The 18,103-nt window shown below is 34.3% G+C and overlaps 1 protein-coding gene across 1 annotated transcript; it reads left to right on the top strand.

Moving 5' to 3' along the window:
* Nucleotides 1-1,756: 1,756 nt before the first annotated feature.
* On the top strand, nucleotides 1,757-17,632 carry LOC132271680 (ubiquitin-conjugating enzyme E2-17 kDa). Its single transcript, XM_059773122.1, has 5 exons — nucleotides 1,757-2,033; nucleotides 2,146-2,266; nucleotides 10,322-10,449; nucleotides 16,909-17,013; nucleotides 17,225-17,632. The coding sequence occupies exons 2-5, from the start codon at nucleotides 2,197-2,199 to the stop codon at nucleotides 17,366-17,368; spliced, it is 447 nt and encodes a 148-aa protein (XP_059629105.1). The 5' UTR covers nucleotides 1,757-2,033; nucleotides 2,146-2,196; the 3' UTR covers nucleotides 17,369-17,632.
* The last annotated feature ends 471 nt before the right edge of the window (nucleotides 17,633-18,103 follow it).

The following is an 18,103-nucleotide window of genomic DNA, read 5'->3' as shown; positions in this document are numbered from 1 at the left end:
TCTCATTTCCTAACCTTCTCTCCCGCATCAAACCTTCATCCTCTCAACTCACCACATACCAAAGATATGCACATTATACTACCATTCATCAATATACAAATCATCATAATAATCATATCAAAACACCCAAACATAAAAATTGATCATATAAATCATATTTTCACATTTTATCATAGAAAAATAGCATGCTTAGTACAAATAAAAGAAACCATCATATTCTCAACTCAAGTAATTAGATCAAAACTATCTCATACTTAGTATCACAATAAAAAATTTACAATTAAGCATGTTTCACAATATCAAGATTTTCATGTAAAAAAAATACATAAAAACTTACTAAAATCATAGGAATTCGTAATTTAGACTTCTCTTACCTTAATGGAGCAAGCCAAACAAGCCCTAAGCTTCCTAAAATTTTGAAATCCTTTTAAACCCTAGCAATATTGACCTCAATTTAAAGCTCATACCAAGCTCTCCAACTTCCCTCCTTCCTCTCCCTCAAAATCTAACTCAAACCTTTCCAAAATAAATATCAAAGGGTGGAAGACATTTAATGAATATAGATAGATGTAGAGAGGAAAGAGAATGGTTAGAGAGAGAGCATTTTTGCCGAAAATGGAGGAGTAGGAAGGTAATGGTATGATAAAAATTTGACCTTGTGGTCATTGGCTTGCCATGTGTCAACTTTTGGTTGATTTCTAATTTTTATGCAAAGTTACAATCTTGTCCTTCTTCAAACCATACATTGTCTCCTTTGCCCCATAAATATATTCCTATATATATATATAGATACACAAATATATATACATATGCATATGAAATGTTTACAATGCCCCTTAGTGGAAATGACCAAATCGGGTAAAATCCCTGAAAATTCTCGACTTTCTGAAAATTCTAAAAATGATACCGTCACTTCTAATTGACTTAAAGTTGATTAAAATAAATTTCCAAAACCCTCGGCTCGATGAATGACCAAAACGCCCCTCCCATGTGGCACGCAAAACAAGGTAATGATTAAAATAATCCAGAAAAATTAAATAAATTTTCAAAAATAGGAAATAGTGAAAATCGGTAATATTACAGTTCTCGTCGCATCCTGAATCGCTTGTGAAAGTACTCCGGTGGATATGTGCAATTCTCGTCGAAGTAGTCTTTCATTAGTTGATAGTGGCTTCCCTCTCGGTCACGATGAATGTACCGCTTCTTATTACGGACTTGAAATACTTGCTCAACTATCTCTGGCCTCACTGAATTCATAATCTCATAGAATTCGGTTTGATCTTGTTAAATCAACGCAGCAATAGAGTCATCTTCCGAAGATGATGACGAGGAAGATGAAGACGAGGAAGATGAAGAATTAGAGTCTGCCAAAGGAAAAGCTTGTGATGACGAAGTCATTGGAATTTTAGAATTGAAAAAGATAGATAATGATATTTTGTTATAAAGGAAAGAAAGCGAAAATTTGGAGGCTTTAATGGAGTGTATATTTTTTGAAAGCAAAAACTATTCACGTGCCATTTAAAAAAACTAAAATGACATATTTAAAGAGTCAAAATTCAAAGATGCGGTGGTGCTGATGACCCTAGAGTCCAGGGCTCCTCCCACTTATGGAGAGGAACCGTTTATTTAACGTATTTTATCTGGGCTACATGACATTTTACTCGTGGGTGGGTGCACGGGCTTAATGATATTTGACGTGTTCACCAAATGGCAAGAAACATTAGCAGCCCAGCTGCCCGTTCACTGTATCCATCTCTCTCTCTCTCTCACACACACACACTAAACACGCATACACAACGTGCTTTCTTTTCCCTCGGCCTCCTTTCGGCGGAAATGTTCTCCATTGGAGCCCACGGAAAAGAATAACCCAATCAGGGATTGGTAAGAATCTTATCATGGGAAGGGTGAGCTAGATAAAGTATTCAGTCACCCACAGAATCACCATTTCCTTCGTCTCCGTCTTTCCTTCTCCTTACTTCCATCAGGAATTTAAAGTCAAAGCCGGGGCGAGGATCTATTCTAGTTCTTCTCAGGTACAATTTTCAATCCATCCAGCTCTCTCTTCCTCTCTATCTCTATATACACAAACACCTGTATCTATACGTATACGTGTTTGTATCTTTGAATCTGTGACCAATTTCTTAGGTTGCTGATCTCGATCTGAGGTGATCTAGCAGTGGGAACAAACGTCTCGCCATGGCTTCAAAACGGATCTTGAAGGAGCTCAAGGATCTCCAGAAGGATCCTCCTACATCTTGCAGCGCCGGTATCAATTTTTTTTTTTTTAAATCTATATATATGTATGTAGGCTATGCGTGTATATACGCATGTAGTTACCTTTATTTGGTTTAATTTCATTAGCGTGTTCCCCTTTTCTGTTTTCAATGAGCCTATTCCGGTTGGATTTTAATTTTCTGTTGCCAGTTCAATGAAGTTATGATTTTTTTTCCGTTTCTCCTCATCTATTGGCAAGTGGTTATTTCCTTTTGGTTTTCATGCATTGTATCAACAGTTGTGTCTTAAAATTTTGTTATCTGAGTTTGAGTTTCTTTTGTGCAATTCGTGTTTCGGTATTAGCTACTACGGTTCCTGTTGTGCTGTTTAGCAGGTTTTGAAAATAAAAATAAAAATCATATCTTGAAATAAGATTTTATAGAATGTTCGTGTATAAAATTATATTTGTATATCCTGATGTCTAGATTGCTATATTCGTCCATTATAGTGGATAACAGCTGTAGCTTCCACCAGGATTTAGCAGATCGATGTTAATTTGGAGGAGTTCATCTCCTCCCAAAACCGATAAGAAGAACCACCGATGTAGGGAGCACGCTGCCACTGGGATCCTTAGGTATATATAGAAGGAAATATGCAGTTCCTCATTCATCATTCTCGGAGAAACAAAGGGTAGAAGAGCGTAGGAAAGGAAAACCAAGGATATGGAATTGTGAAGGAAATGCAAGGAGATCGTCTAAACTTCCTTATAAACACAAAAAGATGGAGAAAAATGAGTAAAGGAAGAATTCAAGAAGATGAGAAGTAGGTGGACTGTATGGAAGAATAGGCATACAGAATGAAAATGTGTAAAGGTTGATTTGGATGGCTAATTACCCTTGGCTAATAATTATCACCCTTTGTTATTCTAACTCTTCAAAATGTGTATAGATTGATTGGGATAACTAACTACCTTAGCCACCCAAATGACTGCACAGGAAATGATGAAGAGTGAGAATAAGAATTGGCATAATTATTACTCTGTCAAAAAGATTTGGGGAGATTTCGTGGTTGCACATTTGCCCAAATAGGCCCTTTTTTTTTTTTTTTTCCCCGAAGGTTGCATTGGGGCAAAAAATGTAGTAAAGAGAAATAAACGGTAACTATTTAATAAATGAAGCATGCAGGATAATTAGAGGAATAATATATGAGAAATAATTTATAATTTAAAAAATATATATTTATGTATACATAAAGATAATGCCCATAATTGTGAGGCAATATCTTGGGCTGACATAATTATAAGGTAAAAAACACAACCTGAGGAATTGTGCAATATTCTAGGACGGAGGTGATGGCTTATTAGGCACAATCCTGATGCAGAAAGGGGCTAAGATTACATGGCAGTATCCCGGGGTGGTTTGTTTTGACATAATCGAGGGGAAGCAACTCATGTTACTGACTGAATCTCATTATCGGTGTGTACCGCAACATATGGTGGAAAGAACTTTGTAGTCACATATGTTGGTTCGTTGAAGGTGGTGCTTGCGCGACTCTAAAGCCGTGATCCACTTTGTACATGAGACATGGCAAGGTGATAGCCACTTTGACACGTGTCCTTGTATAATAAGATGATAGATTGACATAGTGCCAGTGTATGGGAATCAAAGAGAGCACGTGGAGTGCCAGTTTTTGGGAACCGAATCAACACTATACCACCAGTAGGTAAACAATATATATTCCATGTGATATCAATCTGAGTATGCTCATGTACATATTGTTACATTCTAAGCATTCTAATTATATAAAACATAAAGGAGAGAAACATAAGCTAATTTCACCAAAATTATGAAACCGTAGCCGCGTAGATAAAGTTGAGACGAACGATTTTTGTTCTTGGACCCTTAACAAACACCAAGGCCAATATATTGGTTTCCAAAGAGAAATAAATATACGCAAGCCCTTTTTCTATGTGATACGTCATAAACGTAAAATATTATATGGTTCAAATAAATAGGAAAAATATGTTAATGGGGTGGAAAGTATGATAATTAGAAACTAAGGTACTTAAAATGAAGGATTTTTTTAAGGACAAATCAAAGGAATAATAGGTTAAAAAGAAAGACAAAAGAAAAGAAAAAAAAGGCATCGATGTCAGTGCCTCACCAATATAAGACCTGAATATATTAGTTTCCAAAGGAAACCGATATATTGGCATCGACATTAGCGCCAAGGAAAGGAATAAAGAAAGAAAAAAAATTTCTTACCTCGGCGTTTGAGCCAAGGAAAGAAGGAAAAAAAGAAGAAGAAAAGGGGCCCTCGGCGTTTCGTGTCATAGAAAAGACAAGAAAAGAGCATAACAAAAGAAAAGAACGAAATAGAATCCTACCCTTCTTCTCCTTCAATCTTTCTTTCTCAAATCCAAGGCAAGAAAAGAGCATAACAAAAGAAAAGAACAAAATAGAATCCTACCCTTCTTCTCCTTCAATCTTTCTTTCTCAAATCCAAGGCAAAATAGTGAGAATTTGCTAAGGGTCCAAGAAAAAAAATGTTCGTCTCAACTTTCTCTACGCCATAGTTGTTGAAGGCTCAAGGCGCACTAAGACGCCAAGGTCTCTTGGAGCCTGAGGCGCAAGGCGAGGCGAGGGCTTGACTGAAGTGAGGCGCAAGTTGAAAAATATATTGCATTTGTAGCCAACAACGCAAAGCTAGCAGCAATATAAATAGAAACACAATAAGCACCATGGCCAAGCAGCAATACAAAGTCTAAGTTCCTAATAAATATCCAATACAAGCAACCCAACCAAGGCTGCCAAGCAAATCAAGTACAATTAGCAGCCACCATTTTTGGAGAAAATAACAAATCATAAACCAAATACAGTAAGCAAAGTAGCAAACCAAACCCTTAAGTTGAATAGTTAATAATCAGCCACCTTTTTTGGATAAAATTATAAGTCATAACCCAAATATAGTAAGCAGAATTGCAAACCAAATACTTAAGTTCAATAGTTAACATACTAACATAAAATAAATAAAGTTCGAAAATAAAAAAACAAATGACTCTTCAATCAGGCGCGCCTTTGTTGCGCCTTGCGCTTGGGGCGCCTGCTACAAAGGCACGCATCTTCTTATTGATGTCGACTCGCCTGGGCCCATGCGCAAAAGGTGCGCCTTAGGCGCGTCTTTAACAACTATGCTCTACACGGTTACGGTTTCAGAATTTTGGTGAAGTTAGTTTAGCGTTAGAGGCAGGGGTGTACTTACCTTTTTAACCCTTAAATTTGTTATTTGTTCTCCTTTATGGTTTTTATAAATTAGCATGCTTAGAATGTGGTAATTTGTATTATATATATATATATATATATATATATTTGTGTATGTTGTTCACATGTTAGTTGGGGTGAAAATTTTGATTTATGATTTGTCCTTTTTTTGTGTTTTATGTACATAGCATGCTTAGATTAATAGAACATGGGATATATGTGTTGATGAGAGCATGCTTGAAAATGAATATCTATATAATACTTGGCAAAGTACTGAATTGGGAGTTCATGTTTGTATGATTATAGACTGCTGTTCAATATGATGCGATTGGTATATTGGGTTGAGTGTAATTGATTTGTTGACTCTGTCATGACCTGCCCCATCCTTTGTTGGTATTGTTCGATATGCACACTCTCTGTGCTCATGCTACATAGTTAGGAGACGTTCACATATAGAAGTGCGAGCAACTTCTCCCCCTGAGGCGATGTGGGACGATACATAAAATCTCAAATTATCAACAACTACAATCAGTTTCTAGAGTCATGTCCAATCCAATATATATATATATATATATACATACTAGTAAAAGACACGTGCAACTTCTTTGAGTAATTGAAATTTCAAATATTTATGAAGCCAAATGTTTTGTCTTTTGCACATGCATTAGTGACAAAAAGGATTCTAAGAGTAAAGATTAAAGTTTAAGGGGTTACAATTTCTTATTTAAATAATTCTTAACTATGATATAAATAGTAATTTTAGATAAATGTTAAAATTCATATTTTCTAAAAATTACTCCAACTAAATGTATAAAATAGTTCAAATATTTAGTGGGAGAATGATATAAGTTTTTTAATATTATATATTTCCTTTTATTGAATTAAATAAATATATTTTTTTAATATTATATATTAATGTATTGAAATATTGAAATTCAATAATCTGTTTATTATATATTAATGTGTTTCCTTCTCTAATTAGATTTTTTAATATTGTATGTTTCCTTCTCTAATTAGATTTCCTTTTAATTATATATTTTCTTCTCTAATTAGATTTCCTTTAATTGAATTAAATAAATTTTTAATATTATAATAAATATTATAAATTTCCTTCTCTAATTAGCTTTTCCTTTTATTGAATTAAATATTATATATTAATGTGTTTCCTTCTCTAAATAGATTTTTTAATATTATATATTGCTTTCTCTATTAGATTTCCTTTTAATTATATATTTTCTTCTATAATTCGATTTCCTTTCATTGAATTAAATAAATAATTTTTTAATATTATAATTAATATACTGAAACTCTTTGTACTTTTAATAATAGTATAGATATGTATTCAGGTCGTGAGCAAATTCATCATTTTCAAGTTATAACCAAATTCAACATTTAATGTCACACGCACTTTTCACCTTCCTAGTTGCATGCAATTCGAATGCTTTATGAGTCACTATCCCAAAGGATGATGGATCCCTCTCTGATTATCATACGCTTTACGGGTCATTACCCTGAAAGACTTAGGATCCCTTCAGTTATTTCCCCTAGCTAGGTTTAGGGCATAACTGAGCCTTTCTTGCTTTCCTGGGCACAATCCTATCAGGCGAGAGTCTTCTGGAGGGTAACCCCTTTTTGTGTTTGGTGGAGCATTTGGAAAGAGCGGAATAGAAGATTTTTTGATGGGAAGGAGTCCTCCATCAGGGTGTTGAAATTTTCGATTATTTGTACTCTTTTTTGTTGGGGTTGGGGGAGAGATTTTTCCTTGATTGAGGATATTGTGGACTTTTTGGGCTCCTTGAGATCATAGGTTCAGTTCTTTTTTTTTGTATAGCTTGGGACACGTTCCCCTTTTGAATACCTTCTAATACATATTACTTATCAAAAAAAAAAAAAAAAAAAAAAAAAAAAAAAAAAAAAAATCCTATCACACATATACAGATCGGGCTCAATCCCGCACACAAGCATATCACATACTGCCATACTGGGCACAATCTTGCAACACAAATATATAACATACTGGGTACGATTTTGCAACATAAATATATCAGGTGAGCACAATCCCATGCGTGATTCAAAGAATAATTTAAACCATTATCCCAATAATCATGAGACAACAATTACTTATCAAAAAATTATAATCACGAGACAACAATTTTATCAATGCATCACAACACATTAATTGCAACTTACCAATACATGATCGATTTCAAAATTTCACCAAATTCCATTTTTTAACCTTTTTGGGTAGAGCCCAAGGAAAATGAAGCCTTTATAAGTGTATTTAAATACCTAAAACCCAAGGTTAAGAAAACCAAGCGAAAGTATTGAAAGTTTAACAAAATTTGGTGTAAAACTCCACAAATTTATAAAAATTCCCTTTGGGGCATTTTATCAAATATCAAGAGTGCACAATCTCCCAAACTAACACTTGGGCTCTATTCAACAATACACATAACCCAATATTAACAAAGAAGCAAGATTTCAAGCATATCAACACATTCTAAGCATGTATTTTTGAAGAAAAACACATATACATGTTGAAAGAGGCATCAACAGTTAACATGGTTAGTGAATTCCCTACCTCAAGAGAGTATACAAATGAGTAGGGCCGGCCTTGGGATTCCTAAAATTTTGAGAGGCCCTAGGTGATCTTTCAAATGCGAGGCCTTTTATACATAAGGTTTCACATGCGCAATTTTTTATATTAAATCTCCATGTTCATTCATATTTTCTTCATTTGCATTCTCATTCCTATGTTCTTCATTCACCAAATCTTCAACTAAACTCTCCGTTTGTGTATTGCTCCTAAAAACTTATGAAGAGCTCCTTTTTGAGATTGTATCAATTCTTCTTCTCTCTTCTTATTTTGTTTTCCTTTTTTCATGCCCTTATTCAAATTTTTTAGTAGACATAACTGACATAAAAATCGAGATTTTTAAGGTTCAAGCCAAGTGGCCTAATAACTGCAGAAACATATATGTAACAATGAATTAATACAAAATAAACTGATTCATTCAGTAATGCACTCAATTTTGTCCAAAGTCTGAAAATGGTCAAGGCTCACTTAGCTCAACTGCTCAAGTAGCTAGTGTGGAACTAAGGGAAAATGTAGAATTTCATTAATTGACATATAGATTAGTCAAACATAAATATTTGGGCAGTTTCAAAAGGGAAAAGCCTAATAAATGGAGGCTGGGATTATAATGAATTATATCACTGAAAACATATATATGGTATTGAGTATTGATGAAGCTGAAAGGGAAAATTACCAGACGAGGTTGAATCACTCTGTCCACCTTCAAAAACAAATACCTATCTCCCAACCGTCAAAGTTATCAAACCCTGCAATGAAAATATAGAAATCAGAAATGAAAACTCATAAACCTAGGTGCCAACCTGCCACAAAATCACTACAAAATATAAATTTACCTTAAAAATCAATATCCAATCTTAGAAAATCAGATTAAAATATTGCTTAAGTTTCCAAGGAACCAATATTGAAATTCTGAATTTGAAATAGTCCGATTGGACTTGGAATGATCACCATATGTTCATATTACAAACCCGCTTAAGTATCCCAAGAAACTCCAGAGTTTACCTTAGAAAATGAACAATCCAACTGAAATTTAAAGCTCGACTCCCGAATCTCTAGTACAGAGCATCAAAACAGAGTATATAGTTACTTATCAAAAAAAAAAAAAAAAAAAAACAGAGTATATAGTCAACAGGCTCAACAAAATCCTCAAATCTTATCCTTCGAAGAGCCCTCTCTCTCTCACCATTAAATCTTCAGTTGGAAATTTGGGCCCATAAATTCAATAGAAGCATTTTTTAAATTTCAGGCCCATATCAACATTTTGTTGCAGTATAACTGTGTAAGATGGGCCAAAATTTGAGGCCCTCCAATTTTGGAGGCCCTAGGCGACCGCCTGGGCCACATAAGCCCAGGGCCGGCCCTGCCAATGAGTTCTTATGTTACACGGAGTCTGCAGTTGGTATGCATGCCGTGAGCGAGGTTATGTACTTATATATTAGATTCTTATGATTTTTGAATCTTAAGAATTGGGAAGTGACTGAATTATCAAATAGTCCAATTATTCTTTCTCCATACCCTAAAATAAAAAGTATAACATAGACTGCTTAAGATGTGATTTTACATCTTTAAAATATTCATGTGACATTGAGAGATTATTAAGGAATCATCCCATGGAACTCATTGTATAGAGGCTTTTCTACCAATGTTCCAAAATCTAGATATCAGTTCGGTAAAGTGCCAGTCTGGATACGTGGCCAGGTCAATTTGGCTGGCCTATGTTCTGCTTGCTGCACCAGTTTGTGATCCAAATGTTTGAACCGTGTTAGATTGCTGGATTCCATGTTCTTCAAGATCTAAGCCATCTGATCTTTTTTTATTATTGCTTCATTTCAGTGAAAAGTTCTAGAATATTTGATCATCTTAAAGACAAATGGTTGAACTTTGTCAGATTTGCCGGATTCAACATTCTTCGAGATCTAAGCCATCTAATCTTTTAATTATTGCTTCATATCACTAAGAAGCTCTAGAATATGTGTTCATCTTTTATTTTCTCACTAAAAATTGAAGAGAACTCTCATACGTCGTCTCATGTACTCCAGTTCATCTTGCCTCATCTTCTTTTTCATTCTCTCTGCATGTGTTTGTGTGCACTTCTAAAATTTTTAAATGTTGAAAGTTCATTTTGGTATTCCTAGTACTAGTCTTATTAATATCTCTCTCCATAAGGGATAGCACAATTTTGCAACTTTGAACTTCATTATTTTTTATTGTCTTATTTATTGCTTTCCTTGAAATTTGATACATGTTTCAGGTCCAGTTGCTGAGGACATGTTTCACTGGCAAGCAACAATTATGGGTCCTTCAGACAGTCCTTATGCAGGTGGGGTTTTCTTAGTTACCATCCATTTCCCGCCAGATTATCCATTCAAGCCGCCAAAGGTGCCTAACTCACTCTAATTCTCTCTCCTAAAGTTTCTTTTACTCAATTTCTGGCTTTGCTTTTTTGGTGATCTCGCTCTCTCTCTCTCTCTCTCTCTCTGACACATAATGTTGTTAAATTTTAATTTAAATTGAAGCTGTCAGTGGTAATTTTTACCAATCATTTTAAATTTTTTTTTTTTTTTTTTATAAATGTGAATTTGTTTCAAGCTAAGTTTATGCTTAATGGCTCTAATACCTAGTCTGTTGGTGGATGACTGAATTTGTTATTTTGTCACTGCTAGGTTATCACTGACCATTACACGTCATTACTGAACCACAAATTACTAAATGGTCATTTAGGTTTCATTCTCTAATTGCTGTTAGGTTAGTCTGTCATATTTGGTTCTGAGAAATAGCACTATTGAAAATAAAGTATAACATAAGTATTTAAATCTTTTATATGATGTAATAACATTGTTATTATGATTTTTTCCATTTTCTTTCTGAATTTAAGAATAATCAGACTGGATTTGGCACCTATAGCTAAAAACATAATTTAGTTTTTTGCATATGGCAAGATCTTTTCTTTGAGCTTGCATATAGATGATTTGAAGCTCGAGTATACTTGTTCCTGTTTGTGGATGTTGGATATATAACTCCATGCACAATTCATCTGTTTTTTGAGAAAGAATCTAAAGGCTTTTTAGAGAATATGGTTGTTAAAAGGGTTTATTGCAATATTAGTAGGCTCTAGCCTAGATGGTATAAGCTCTCCCTCTCCAAACAGGAGGTTCGGTGTTCAGGCCCCATTGGGGGCAAAATATAGTGGGTGTGTCATGTGTGTGTGTTTGATTTGCCATTAGAAAAAAGGGTTAATTGCAAAAAGCCCTCTAAAATTTTTGCAGGTTACTCCCTTTAGAATAAAATTTGCCCCTTAAATTATTGAAAATTCACAAAAAGGCCAATGACCTAACCAATGTGCTATAATCTGTAACGTTAATTATTAAATTGACCTTAATGTTTTCAGATTTAATATATAAATAGTAAAACAGAGAATACAAAATAACTAGTTTCTCCTTATCCCCCTAATTAGGCTGTTTAGCAACAGAAAAAGGTGAAATCCCTAACATGCTTGAGCCATATTTCTTGCTCTCTGTATTTCACACAGAATCTGCTCTTCCCCTATATCTTTCTCGCTCTCCTTTTCCATGTTATTATTAGTTGTAGTTTGAGTTTTTCTCAAATAAAGTTCCTCAAATCTCAAATTTTTTTGATAGATGTGATTCTTTGCTGTTTGAAATGTGGATCAAAGGATTAACTATTAAAAATATTAACTCTCTCAGATTTAGAACATGATAGAAGGTGATGTGCCTACGTGGCCAATTACCAAAAACAGCAATGGTCAGCCATATATTCAAAGTGGTACCATAAGGAGGTGGGAAAGTGGGTACCACCCAGTAGTCAAATATTAAGAGAGATGCCTGCTTCTCTCTATTTTAAAGGAGCACATGCTTAGGCTATGTTATCTTGATATGCTCTCTCTATATTGAGAGAGAGAGATCTCTCAATGAAGAAGTTATGTCAGAAGAATCTACTTTTCAAGATAATGGTGATGACTGCTATGGAATCAAACTGTAGCACTTCTGATTTCTATGTCAATATGCCCCACTTGATTCCACAAGTCTCCAGGACATGTGGCTCTTGGCATGTGAAGACCAAAAATATTGTCTCCTGCTTTAATAAAGTATATTTCTTTTCCAATCCTACTTTGAAAAAAAGTAGCTTTTATTTATAAATTGGAATTAATTCCTGCTTTGAAGTCCGATCTCTTCCTCCTATAGAAGGAGATCTATGTCTAGAAGAAAAATATCGGAAATTTTTCGAAGTGCTTTATATTTTCTTTGAGTGTTTGTAAGCTTGAGTGTTGGTAAGCTTTAACAAAATACTACGTATAAACAAATAAACAAACGACAAAATGGTACTACAAGACAAAATAGTATATATACAAAAAACAAATTGGCAGTACAAGACAAAATAGTACTACAAACATTAACATTTCATAACTCAAATACATAGTCCAAATAGTAACAAAACATAAAATGGTACAAAAACAGTAGATACTTACAGTTGAAAGCTTACTAACACTTGAGCTTACAAATACTCAAAGAAAATATTAAAACACTCCAAAATTTTTTTCAATGTTTTTCTTCTAGACATAGATCTCCTTCTATAGGAAGAAGAGATCGGACTTCAAAGCAGGAATTAATTCCAATTCATAAATAAAAGTTACTTTTAAAAAAAGTAGAATTGGAAAAGAAAGATGCTTTATTAAAGTGGGAGACATCATTGATGATCTTCGCATGCCAAGAGCCACGTGTCTGGGAGATTTGTGGAGTCGAGTGGGGCATATTTCATTGGAAGTCAAAAGTGCTACAATTTGATTCCATAGCAAGCGAGGCATTCAAGCGTTGTTAGGGTTTTGTTGACCATATATCAGGAAATTCACCTAATGGATAAACTATCGAAATCAATGTTTCTTAAAGGCTCTATTCTCTCTCTCTACCTGGAAGTAATAAAAGATTTTATGGGAAAATGATTCCCCCTACTCCTAGCATTAGAAGAAGCTTCATTAAACTTGCTATTCCACTTGACCCTGAATTTAGTCTCAATTCCAATAATGACCAATTCATGTCCGAATTATGAAAACGGGAGAGAGAGAGAGAGTTGGGTTTAATGATAGTAAAGGGGATTTGATAAAAATAGAATAGGGTTAATTACATTGGCAACGCTGAAACTTTTTATTATTCGCTTTCTTTTCAATTATGTTAAGAGGAGTTCTTGCTCCTTTTCCGAAGATTTAATTATTTTCTTGGATTCCGGTTCCATTTTTGTATTTGGGACGCATTTCCCTTTTGAACCCCTTCATTTACTTCTTACTTATCAAAAAAATAAAAAATTACATTGGCACCCCCTCAGGTTTGACCAAATATCACATTGAAACACCTTTCGAAAATAACTATTACTCGCATTATAAACGTTTTGTCTGTTTTTCAATCACAAGTCACACCCCAAAAGTTACTTTTCAGTTGTATCAGACCACTTTTTACATGTAAAAAGACATTGTTACCCTTTGACTTTGTCAAAATCCTTTTTAACCTAAAGAATTATCTAAAAGACCAAAATACCCATGCCTTTTCCCAAACAAGATAATGACCCAATTCAATTACACACATATTCATATGTAAATATATATATATATATAAACATGGAAGATGAAGGTAGAACTATGTGAGACGATCGACTATGTGAGTGCTCTAGTGAAAATGGAAGATGACAGCAGAACTTATCCGGCGAAGAGATTCGAGGATGAAAGAGTAAGAAAAACGAATAAATTGATGTCTGTTCAAATGCTTGCTCCGATGTCTGCGATAACGACGAAAAAAAGGACCGGCTATGGCAATGTCTAAAATCGCTGAATTTGTTTTGTGTTTGCGATATCTGTGTGTGTATATATATTATTTGTATGTGTATGTGTGTGTATATATATTTATTTATATATATATGTGTGTGTGTGTGTATTCTCTTAGGCTAAGAGTGATCTGAATTAGACTCGAATGTGACCCTATTAAAATCCGGTCCTTGAAACAGGATCAGACCCATAAGTTTTAACTCCAAATGCTAATTACAGATTTTGTTGTAATAGTTCCAACTCAAATTAACGCAGTTTGCTACAAATATATTATGATAAATGTATGAAAAGTATAGTATTACCTTTTTTAAACTGCAAGCACAAAAGGAGAATATTAGGTAAATTTGGCCGTTAAGATTTGCTAAGATATTAGGTAATCTGATAAAATTCCTTTAAATATTTGACTAGTCCGAACATAAAAGTAAAGCATGATGGATTTGATATATATATATATATATATATATATATAGATATGATGATCCTATGTATTGTGGTGGTTGATAAATTATATTCTTTGCCAACAAAAATTGAACAAGTGTATATGGACGCACATACAAACACATTATTTTGGTTCGGATTTATCCTTTTGGACCCCAAATCAGAAACTAAATTGTAATCATCAATTATGTAACTTTCAGAACCAAAATGTTCCATCACAACAAGAAGTGAACAAGTGTATTGTGGTGGTTGATAAATTATACTGCAAATTGGTTATACTAATCAAAAAAAATATACTGCAAATTGGTTATCATTTGCTGTTCATGGTCTTGGGTAAAGCCCTGCGTGTGTGAGAGAGAGAGTGAGATGGGCAGTTTAGTCCTTTCAAGTTTCTAATATGTTAGCATTAAAATATAATAAAGAAATGAGGGTAAAAATGTCCATCACATCTTTTTAATTGTGTTAGAGACAGAAAAGTTATTTGGGGCGTGAGTGATACTTATTTTGGAAAAGTTATTTGGTGTGTGAGTGATACTTATTTTTGAAAAGTGTTAACCTGAGGGGGTGTCAGTCTAATTAACCCAATAAAATAAAATAAAATAAAAATTATAGTGGGGTATTTCAAGTTAAAGTGTAAATTGGGCTATGTTACATAGAATCTTACAAAGTAGGCAGACAGAGCAATGTATTTATTTCAGTGGGGGCACAATTAGCATTATTTTGTAAATTTTTTTTTTTAAATTACATACACTAACGTAAGTATATATATATATATATATGTTGAAGAGTCTCTCAATGGGCCCAAGGCAACTTTAGAAATGAAGATCTAGCAGATGGGACAAAATTACTTTTCAAAGAGAACCTTCTTCCATCTAGAGGAGATCCTCGTTTATTCAGTATCAGACCATCCATAGCAGTTATATCAATTTTACTAAGTTATTTAGTAATTCTTTTTGGCTATCGCCTTGTTCTAGCCGATCTCAGTATTGGTGTTTTTTTATGGATTGCCATTTCAAGTATTGCTCCTGTTGGACTTCTTATGTCAGGATATGGATCAAATAATAAATATTCCTTTTTAGGTGGTCTGCGAGCTGCTGCTCAATCAATTAGATGGACTAAAATAAAAAAAATATATGTTATTTTTGGGTTTGTGTTGGGGGGTGTGGTGTTGTTACATGCTCCTTCTGGCCCAATGTGGCTCCGTCCCTAAAAAAATAGGTGAAGTACCCGTGTCAGACTCACAATGCTTGGACATGAGTATTGGGTTAGATGGATTCGCACCTAAAAAAACATATCCAATAATTTTATTATGTTATATTATTACTTCAAAATGAAATAAAAGCCTGTATTGAACTCTATGTGACGTAAAAAATTACTTTATTCTAAAATAAAACTAAAATATTAACTAATTTTTTTTCAAAATCACGTGACATGCAGGTGAGCTAGTCACTATCTATTTCCTAACGGTGTAGATTGACAAAAGGGGGTATCTTGCAAAAAGTGATATTCCTAGGTGGTAATTGCTAAAATTTTACGTACAAAAAAATCTTAAAACTTCATTATAGGCACACTCCTGCAAAAATATTACAGTAGAGGGTTTTTTGCTGTTAACCTTTGTTAAAATCTTAATCTGAATCTTACGATCATATGATCCTACGATCCAAAAGCACCTTACCCGATATCCAATTAATGTCACAAAATGAGGACGAAAACCTACTTAAATGTTGTAAATAGGACTAATAATTTCAAAATTTTCTTCTTATTTTGACAATGCATGATTTTTTTTGGCAATTTGATTCTTCGTTTTAACTAGTATGCCTTCAACATTATTCTTTTCCTTTTTTCCTTTTTTATTTTGTTTAGTAAATTTCCTATGATATGTAATAGAGATGCTGGACAAAATTTTATTTCAAATCACTACTTCACACCATTGATTCGGACATGTATCTCTCTCTAAAGCTCAATAATATGTGTTTTCCCTAAAGCTCAAGAACTTTGTTTCAAACTATCAATCTTACGTCTACACAAATCTTTACGAACGAGAATCCACAGTGATACTTATTCATTATAGGTCTAATTATATACTTATTCATTATAGGTCTAATTATATTCATACAGAGATTTGCTTTAATTTATTTATTCCCCACTTTCATTCTGTGTAGCAGTCTGCACAATTGTCCTTGAAATGCAATATTTACTTTTAAAATTTGAATGATCTGACGAAAATTTGTATCTGAAAACTAAATAATATAATTGAAAATGAATTAAACAACCCTTCCTATATTATCCATTACAGAAGTAATATCCGTTTCTGGTCCATCAACTACTCTATCCTATCCGCCCGTGTTTTCTTTTTATTGGCAAGCGTAGTTACACCATCAATTCAGGATTTATTAAAAGAAACTGCTCTGGAGAAAAACCTGATGTCTATAAGAATTCCTTTCTGTATACCTAGGGTGTCATGATTTGTATACGTCATGTTTTAAAATTTCTTGCTCTTTTGCTCTTGAGGTTCAAACTTGGCATACAATTCTCTGTCTAACCCGCATTCATATGGACAAATCTTGCAGGTGGCATTTAGGACAAAGGTTTTCCACCCGAATATAAATAGCAACGGAAGCATATGTCTTGACATCTTGAAGGAGCAGTGGAGCCCAGCCCTAACGATTTCCAAGGTTAGTGTTCTGTAACATAGAGCTCTAGCTTCGAAGTCAGAGCAAGCCATCATTTTAAAAAAAGGCTCTTAACCACATTGAGTTTAAGGGGGAAATTATTACAACATAAACACCCTCAAAATTCCTTAGATCACTTTGTTGGATTCTTTTTATATTGTCAATCTTTCATTCTTGAGTGGGTGGCATTTGGTTCTTTCTTTTTCTCTTTTAGGTTTTGCTCTCAATCTGTTCTTTGTTGACGGACCCGAACCCGGATGATCCACTGGTGCCAGAGATAGCTCACATGTACAAGACAGACAGAAGCAAGTATGAGACAACCGCAAGGAGCTGGACTCAGAAGTACGCCATGGGCTGAGGGTGGGGTGTTTTTTATGTGTAATATCCAGGAAGAGCCTTTCTTTCTAATACTTTGGTCTTTCGCTTCCATGTATGAAACGAAGCTCGGCCTCTCTCTTGAATCCAAAAATGGACAAAAGGAGAGGTCCAAAATATGCCTCGAAGGAGGAGAAGACACAGATATTGCTTTTAATTGATTGTATGGCGTGCCTTACTATTTGGACTTTGTATTTTGCTGTTATATATACATGAAGAAAGAAAAAGAAAGAAGAATTTCATGTGATTATGGTAGGGTACAAAGTCAAGGTCTTGGGTGTCATGAAGTTCACATAACTGTCTATGGGCTTTTGGAGTGCATTGGCTGAGGAAGTTTAAAAAATCTTTAATGGAATAACCCAATAGTAATATGACCAAAATACCCTGAAGAAAAATAATTTAAGCCCTAATAGGGTGTGCACGTTGGGGGGACATGGTACACTGCAGAGGAGTCGGAACGAGGGCGACTGGCTGTGAAAGAAAAGATGGGGTTGATGAGGTGTCAGTTTTCGGATATGAATCCGGTGAGGAGTCCAATAATTTATCGTGGCATCTTCGGGTTAGTGTGAAGTAGCAGAGCAGCAGAACGGGTCTGAACCGGTTCAGGAGATGGAGGGCGTTGAAGAAGTTGATGAATGTGAAGGAGAAATTAATTTACTACGTGATGACTGCGGTGAATATGACTTGTCAATGGACACACCATTCAATTTCCCGCCAC

The sequence above is a fragment of the Cornus florida genome, unplaced genomic scaffold (genome assembly GCF_030987335.1).
Source record: "Cornus florida cultivar Cherokee Brave unplaced genomic scaffold, ASM3098733v1 CherokeeBrave_3.0.0_Hap2_Chr08, whole genome shotgun sequence".
Lineage (NCBI taxonomy): Eukaryota > Viridiplantae > Streptophyta > Magnoliopsida > Cornales > Cornaceae > Cornus > Cornus florida.
The sequence above is the reverse complement of the archived record's forward strand: the minus strand, read 5'-3'. Positions and strand labels throughout refer to the sequence as shown.